This window comes from Apis laboriosa, unplaced genomic scaffold (assembly GCF_014066325.1).
Source record: "Apis laboriosa isolate Shangri-la unplaced genomic scaffold, ASM1406632v1 scaffold40_cov151, whole genome shotgun sequence".
NCBI classification, from domain to species: Eukaryota; Metazoa; Arthropoda; class Insecta; order Hymenoptera; family Apidae; genus Apis; species Apis laboriosa.
Window position 1 is genome coordinate 595,719 of NW_025223180.1, and position 8,883 is coordinate 604,601.

Here is an 8,883-nt window from a genome sequence, read left to right on the forward strand (position 1 = left end):
ATATATATATATATATATATATATATCGGTCAAATTTAATTTTATAGTTTACGCGTTTTTCTCCGTGAACACATTCAACGTGCGCGATCGTACGACATCGTTTTTTCTAAACTAAAATTTTTATCAATTATGAAATATCGCGAAACAAATAGAACGATTTCTCTGTTATCGACGATTCAAAGAAAGAAATATCGTTTCATTAACGGAATATATTAAATTACTAGAAAAAATAGTTGCATTACTTACAACATTAATAACGTTATTGGCATAATTTAATCTATCTAAATTGAAGCGTGCATAATCGATCCAATTCGAATTACACGTTGATGAGGCGTATCCGAATTTTAATCGGATTATTTATACACACATATATATATATATATATACATTAAGGGAAATGAACGAAACGAGTATAAGTACACAGGTTAATAATCAGTCGATTACGCGACGTTCGTTTGCAAACACGTTCTCGCGTGTCGTACACCTTTAATTTCCAACGCGTATGTAGATATGTAATACACTGAAATCATGATAATGGAACACTTGTCTACTTAGCTCGAGTGTCATTCTCGCTCAAGATTACTCGTAATTAATACTTGACAACGTACTTGCTCGGAGCATCGACTTAATCTATAATTAATCCTAAAATCCTGCATCGATCGAGCATTTTGCTTTTCGTCCTCGCATTTGTCGAAACGTCGAGTACGAACGCGAAACGAGGAAACGGTAGAATACACGTGGCTCTAAATTAAAAAAGAATTAAACTGTTTTTCAAGATATTCTCTACCTTCGTTTATCTTATTTTGAAGAAAAGAGAATGCATATTTGCATATTACACCCACTTCTGTTTACTTGAACTGTTCGCTTAACTTTGCAAAAATTGTTGAATTTATAATCGAGTTATATAAAATAGAAGAAAAAGCGATAAATGAAGGGTGGCGGCGCGATCCCAGCATCGAGTTATTTACTCGGGCAAGAGTTGGAGCAAAACGATCGGCGACAAATATAACGGAAAGCGTGGGTGTTAATTTTTCGAATGCCCGAGAGATTACTCATTGTCTTTCCGTCTCTTTGTTCCGTGTCTTTGTCTTTCTCTGGCAAGCTAAGCATTGATTGCATCTTTACATTCAAGGATGACTGGAATATACAAGCTCGACATGCACGAGTGGTGATCGCTCGACCCCAAGTCTCGACTCTGCGTTCGAAGCCGGTTAAAAGCTACTACGTACGCGTATCGACCGGCGTTAAAGACTCGACACTTCATTGGAAAATGACAGAGCGAGATACATTCAAAAATAACACGGTGAAAATAACGATAAATTTACGAGACGTCGTTAAAGTACAACAACGAAAACGAAACATTTGTATTCAAAATTGACGTATCGCGTTTTTGAAGAGATCTGAAGAGATAAGAAAATATGAAACAGTTACGAGCATGATCTTAAATCACGTATATTATTATCGCAAAAACCGAGAAAAAATTTTAATCCAAAATAACGATTACGCAATTTCTTTCCGTTTCACTAACGTTTCGATATTTATGCGAAAGGGAAATTATAAAATTTCGATGTACGAATAATTTTAAATAATATGTACTTGCTTTATCGAGTATTATCAAAAATTCTTTTGTCAAAGAACGAATAAAAATTTTAAAAATTAATTTAGATGAATTGTATATACATATTTCTTTTTTTTCTTCTTTTTTTTAAATCGAAGTATTCTTTGCAGATGAAGTAACCAGTGAAAGGAAAATGAAAGCTAAACTCGTTGAGCTGTTTTATGGAAAGTTTAAAAGTGTACAAGTTTTAACTTTACCGTTTTAATGAACCTTAGGAAAATTGTACAAGTACAGGAAGCTAACCGAACACCGCATTGATCGCATTTGAACGTGTACGAAGACGAACAAGGAGATGCACGTAATCTCTTAATTTCACTCGAAGGAAGGCGTTATAAGATCTTGCGACTCTTTTTCTTTTTTTTCTTAAACTAAGCAACGAGCGACACATTCTCGTTGCCGAAAATGGACAAAGTAGGAACGAAACTCGTCGATCGATGTTCTTCCAAGTTCTTTTTTCATTGCGTGTTGCTATTTTATTTAGCATTTGATATTTGCCAATGTTACGAAACTTTATTCGATTTCACATTTATCGTACGTAGATGCAAAATGAATTAATTTTAAAATCGTTATTTCAAATTCGTAACGGTCAATAAACTTCAGCGCGCAAAAGTTAAAATTTTCTCTAAAGATGGCGGGCTTGGTCGTTATTTAGAATAATCTTTCAACCATTTCTCCCAAAATTAAATATATGTTTGTACAGAAAACTGTTGTTCTTAATGCGATCATTTCTGACGTAATTACTTCTCCGCAATTATAATCCAAAGTAATTAATAAAATTGCAATGACATAATTTATATATATATAGATAATGGATATAGGAAACTGGAACATTAACAACGTCTGTTTGAAACGCGGGTGTCAGCGCTTATAAATCAATAAAGTTAGTCTCTAAACAGAATGTTAAATTGAAGGCGACAGGATCGCATTCCAATCAAAAAAAAAAGTCAGGTGTCTCGCAATTTATAAGTAGTACAATTGCACAAATTGAGGATAAGATAGACTTATAGAATCTAAGAATATTCTGGTCAGAATCTCGATAGATCGTGCCAATAGCGATAATATATATATTTTACAAATAAGTAATATACCGTAAGGGTATTTTTCAAACGGATTCCTTTGAAGTTTCTTTCGATCAATTTCCAATCGTTTCAAACAAAGGCATAGAAAGAGACTTTACCAAAAATGTCGCGAGTATGCCTGCTATATTTGATCGCATTCATTATGTATATAAACGCCGGCACAAATCTGTACTCTTACCTTGTTCCAGTGTTTCTCAATTGTTGATCACGATGCATCGTTTACATTATTATTTCCATCGATCTTAACTAGATCCTCGATCTTCTCTATCTAAGAACAATAAGACGCGCGATCCGAAAATGAAAAATTTGCCCGATTTTAAGGAATATCGTTGATCCAAAAATGTTGGGAAACACCGTGTCAGAGAAACAGAATGAGCTTGGCTCATGGTGCACGTGATCATGGCCGGCGCAATGTGTCTCGCGTCACGTGCATCGGGCACTGCACCTACTACCACGCTCTTGTGCACGTGAATTCTGCATAAAGGAGCGTATCGATACTTTTATAACTCGGCGGAAATCAAGTCTACCCGAGCTCGCGCCACTCGTCGTCGTCGATCGAATTAATAACATCCGTTTATAAAGCTTTCAATCTTTTCCGATCGAGCTATATTGCTTATTTCTTTAACCGTCCGATATTAAATTTGATGATTTAAAAAAAAGTTTTGAATAATACCAATAAGATATTAGAAATTTTACACCTATATGTATCGAAACACTAAATGATTTTTATCCACCAGGCTAGGAAACGTTTCGACATTATCGATTATTCGTCGTCTCGAGCGTTCGACAATTTTTGTTGACTATCCACGTTACAATATTTGGCCTCGAATATTTTTGAATTTTATTAATGCAAGCTATTATCGCTTGCATTTCTTCCCCCCTAATTATCGTTGGAATGTAAAACTGTAAAAAAAAAAAAAAAAAAAATCTATAAACTCGTCAATGGTAAGTTTCTAAAATTGTCAGAAATTTGTTTCCTACTTTTGACAAATGACGCATATAATTTTTACGTTATATAATAGGAATCGTTTCACGAACGCAAGCTTACGAGAGTTTAGCAAATTCTCATCATTTCCTATAAAACGGTACATAATGTCACCTCGGAATGATGCAATCCAATCAAGAAAGTCCAACTTCCGCAATTCCAACGATTTCTTTCCAGCCGTGGGATTAAGAATCGGTTCTTTCTTTGGGGTAGTTTCTCAAGCGAAAATGGAAAGAAAGAAGAAACACAGTTACCTCGCGGCTATATAGATAGATAAGTGGGCCAATCGCGACCTAATAATTGGCAAGAAAGAATGCGTCATACCCGCGAAAAAGTAAAAAGTATATTAGTAAACTGGTGGAAGAAACCTACGTTTAACTCCCACTCCCCTGGCCACGATAAGTCGCCACGATAAAAATGTATATATATATATATATCGACTACTCGACGATGTTAATTGCTGGAATGAATTCGATTCGCATAGTCCTTTGGGGGCTCGGTTATGCCATTCGATACAATAAACCTCACTTGTCCGTTTTTCCGCAAATCTGCCAGACGTATAGAAACTAATTATAGAACTTGTGTTTCTTAACTTTTTCCCCGCAAAATCTCCTTGTGCCGAATAAACTCTTGCTTCTCAAACAAATCGATCCGACGGGGTTTCGAGCGTTCGAAATATCTGCGCCGGATACGAGGGATCCGACGTTCGAGTCACGAAAAGGGGAGCAGGAAGAATAGCGTTGTCGCAACACCATTCCCGCGTCAAGTTTAACCGACGCGAAAAAGCCACCTCTACGCGTAATTAACCGCGAACACCCATAGAATCGCAATCCCCGCGAATTCGCAATCCTCGCGTCGGACGTATTTCACTCGACCTAAATACGTGGGTGACTTACGTTCCAGTCCCCAGATCCGAACATAATTTTCCACAAAAGTCGTTCGTTCGTTCGTTCGTTCGTTCGTTAAGGTTTGGAAAGTATACAAAGATAATCCATGGATATCACTTTCTCGTACTTGGACTTTCTGCTTCAATAAGAATAAGAAAAAGGGAAAGAGAAAAAATCGAAAAAGTTTTGAACGTACAGGATGGATATATCGTTTCCACAAGAAGTAAGAAAGTAAAATCTAATAAGAGGTTACGAGTGCCAGTAAAAGATATAAATTAACGACATCCACGACCTCATTTTCCTAGTTTAATAGTTTCGTATCTAGAAACTCGCGTTTCTAATTAATCTGCCAATTCCAACCGTAAGCTAACGCTGTTAATACGGGAATATATATGTTGTTTATATTATTGGAGTTAACGTAAATAATTTAAGCAGAAAGAAGTGTAGAAAAATTATCAATTAAATATATAATCTCGTTACACGTTGCTACATTCGTAACCTTGGCGATCTGCGACTACATTTTACACTGTGAGATAGTAATAGTAAATTTGCATACTCAGCTCACCGAAGGCCCGTGTACGGTAAATTCACTTCCGCGCATTAATTATGCGGCTTGATTTCGCTAATAATTTACTGGATCGACACGCCGTTACACGCACTATGACACATTAATTCAGTTCCTCGTATGTAATTGATTTGCGAATCAATCACACATTCGCGGAGCATGGATACTCGAAACACGGTAGAAGAAATCTTATACGTAGATATATTTCGCGAATGTAATTAATTTTAACGTGAAAGCAACTTTGACACGTGTACGCGTGTACAAGGATGCGATAAGATTTTATAAGATTCGGATAAGATTTTAATTGGTTCCCGTTACGCGACCGAATATTACTCGAAATTGGAAATTTTCATCTACTACCCACCATCGATTTCTCTGTTCGTCCATAACCTAACCTCGAGACGCCTTCGATTCTCGCTGTACCGAAGATTTCGTTCGAAAGGAGATGATTTCCAAGATACGGCCTTGTACCGGGCCAAGACGAGCGGGACGGAAAAGAAGAATGGCGAAGACGAAGCCGGTGTTAATTGACGGAACAGCCGCGGTGGTCGCGTGAATCGAGCGGAGTGGCTGACGCGTGCACACGTGACTCGGTCACACTTTTCCTTCCACGGTATTAACCTGTACGAGGAAAGGTGTAGAACCGCGACTCTCTTTCTTTCCAGCGACGATCGGGTTATATACGATCGGCACGTGCACCGACACGTGGAATTCATGCGCCGCACGTGATCACCGCTGCAGCCTGTTCGCGAGAGAGGGGGAGGGGGAGGGGGGGGGCATTGATATTATCCTCCGTTGCCCCACATCATCGCTATAATGACTAAGTATGTAAGTAAGTAAGTAGTTTCTCCATCGACGCCCGTTACTCACGTTCGTCCCCGGTTCTCGTCGCCCTTGCTCCTGAATCCACGTTTCCTTTGGAAAAAATTTTCATTTCCAGTCCTTGTTCTTTTTTTTTTCTTTTTTTCTTTTTCTTTTTTTTTTTTTTTTTTTTCTTCTTTCACGCGTGTCGTCGTCGATAATAATAATAACAATCGAATCGAGTTTATCACGTTCGAGTATCGTAAGTTTCAAGGAAGATTCGAGACGTGAAAAAACTCGACAACGGAACTCGTGTTCACGGCCAGTGCACAACTTCCTCGATCTGCAATCGCTGTAATTTCGTAGCTTTGCACGCGAATCTTATCGATCACGTTAGAGAAGATTCTTGATTAGGCGAAACGAAACAACGAATGGGAATAGAATGGGAAGCCGGAAATTCAACGGATAAGTTGGTAAGTTTGTGGAATATTTGCGAGCCTGTAGAGAAGTATATTAATTGGAAAATATCAACGTTTCGCGAATTAAGGAGGATTTTGTTTTCAATGTGGAAAGTTATGCATAATTGCGTGTTAACTTAAAATAAGTTTCATAAGGCTTAAGAAAGTTCCTGTTTCATATAAAGATGTTATGTAATGTCACAGTGATGAAAATAATGGTGTCGAAAACAATGATATACAAGGTGTTAAAAAGAGCACCAAGGAAAAATAAATGATATTTATCGAATATCGATAAAATCGATTAAAAGAAAAAACCGTTATTCCTTTTAACGAATGTTATAATTACATTTATTCCCTACACTATATCGCAAAAGTATATTACAAAGGATAATAAATAGTAGAAGAAATATCGGAGAAAAAAATTTTCGCAAAATCAAAAGTTTTATTTGTTTGTTTTATTTTTTCAAAATATTACGAAATTAAAAAAAAAAAAAAAAAAACATGGAACAAGGAAAAGATATCGCGTTGAAAAAATTTTGTTGCAAAATTATGATTATTACTATTTAATTTGCATTCATATAAGATGAATACAAAAAGATGAATCGAAGAATAAACTAAACATTCTTGAATAAATGTTTAACCTTCGACTCATAACCAGACCAATTAAAAAAACATTCTTTGGATTTAAACTTATAAAATTCAATGGAAATCTGACACGATTAGCGACGAGAATGTTTACAATGGCATAAATTCTTGTATATAATTATAATTTATACCATAAGTACATACTCTTTCGTCATTTTCTAAATATGGGATTCTTTATGGGTACATTAAAGAATACAGCTTAATTATACTGAACTCTCGTGATTAATATTTTACATAAATGATGTATGCGTATATGTAAATTGGAATACAAGGACCATTTCTATTCTTGTCTCGAGAAACACTGCGAGAGTTCAAGGTTTCCATTTTTGTATAAAAAAATGAGACGGTAGGATAGACGATGAAAGAAGAAAAATGATGGAAGGAGCGTGATATATTACTCTGTAAGGGAATTTTATATTGTAACAATTTTGAATGCTGTCACGTACCGAAAAGACGGCTCGACCGTGTCAGATTATCGTGATTAGCATCTGTAGAAGGAAATGTTCTACTTTCATGAGAGCGAAAGAGAAACGATGAATGGGAAAAGGGTAGGGCTGTAATTGTTTGATACGAAAAAAGCGAGAATGCATTGAAAGGAAAAGAGAGAGAGAGAGAGAGAGAAAGAACAGCAAAGATCGACTCCACACGCTCTTAGCTAGTTAATTGCAACGATTAAACATAGCAAACTTGACGAGATTTGCCTACCTACTTCGTTCCCATTAAAAAATCAAATTTACCCACACGATGAAAAAAAAAAAAATTCATTTTCTTTGATACGAATAATTTGATTCTTTTTTTGGAGAGATAAAAATTCGACGAGATTATTTAAAAAATCGACGAAATTAAAAAATAGAATTTTTTTAAGTTTTCTAATTGATTTTAAATTGAAAATATCAAATTACATTTCCAAGGATTTAATAGGATATAAAAGTAAATAAGAGATAAAAAAGAAAGATTGATCGCTCGCATACCTGGTGTGAGCCTTTCTTGCGGAGGATATCCTAGCACCTGTGTTCCAGTTAAAGACACGACGATCAGGATTTTGGCAACTATCGTCTTCATTGTCACTGCTAACCTACCAAGCTACTCTATTCACAAGAAATAATTGGCGAGCGTAAAAGGCAGCGAAACACGAGAACAACGGTGGATGGCACGCACCCGAAAATTTTCAGTTTCGTTGACGAAACTTCCGATTTATTGTGAAAGATTTGTTAATTGACAATCTAAGGCTGCGGTGACGGTAGTCGGCAGAGCTCCTGCCACTGTCGTACTGTGCGATAGTCTGGAGGGTCGGCAGGCGCTTTCACTGGTTTTATAGGTGCGCAGGAAAGTAAGTACTTCTTCTCGAAGGGGGGGATTCTACACGACTCTTTGATACGTCACAACTATGCTCCGTAGTACAAATATCATCGTAAAATACGTCGGTTTTTTCCAAATCGTTTCGAACAATTTTTAATAAACGAATCGATACTAGGACGCTACCTAGATCCCTGAAAATCATTTTGCTTTCAAAGTTTACTTTTAAAGAAGTAAAGTTGAATCGTTAGATTTTTTCTTTTTTTTTTTTTTTTTTTTAACGAAATTCTTTCGTACATCGAGCGACACAGAGATAAAACGAGATATTCGAATGTTAATAATAATATTAATACAAATGAAACACAATGGAAAATCCGAGAAATTTTTCACTATTGAGAATTATTACACGCGTGCTTTTATAATCAGACGTATCTAACTATTACGAATCGGCGATTCGTTGATAAGACACGGGAAAAGTAAAGTAACAGAAGATATGCAAACGAAGCGCCTGACAATTCAATAGAGGCGGTTTCGTTGTCTTTCGTTCTC

At 36.3% G+C, this 8,883-nt stretch overlaps 1 protein-coding gene across 1 annotated transcript in view; it reads right to left on the bottom strand.

Moving 5' to 3' along the window:
• LOC122715790 overlaps positions 1–8,279 on the bottom strand; it is a 50,647-nt gene extending 42,368 nt beyond the window's left edge. The window contains exon 1 of the mRNA XM_043938243.1: positions 8,010–8,279. Coding sequence (XP_043794178.1) covers positions 8,010–8,100 — 91 coding nt within the window. The 5' untranslated portion in view covers positions 8,101–8,279. The remainder of the gene's footprint in view (positions 1–8,009) is intronic.
• Positions 8,280–8,883: the final 604 nt, after the last annotated feature.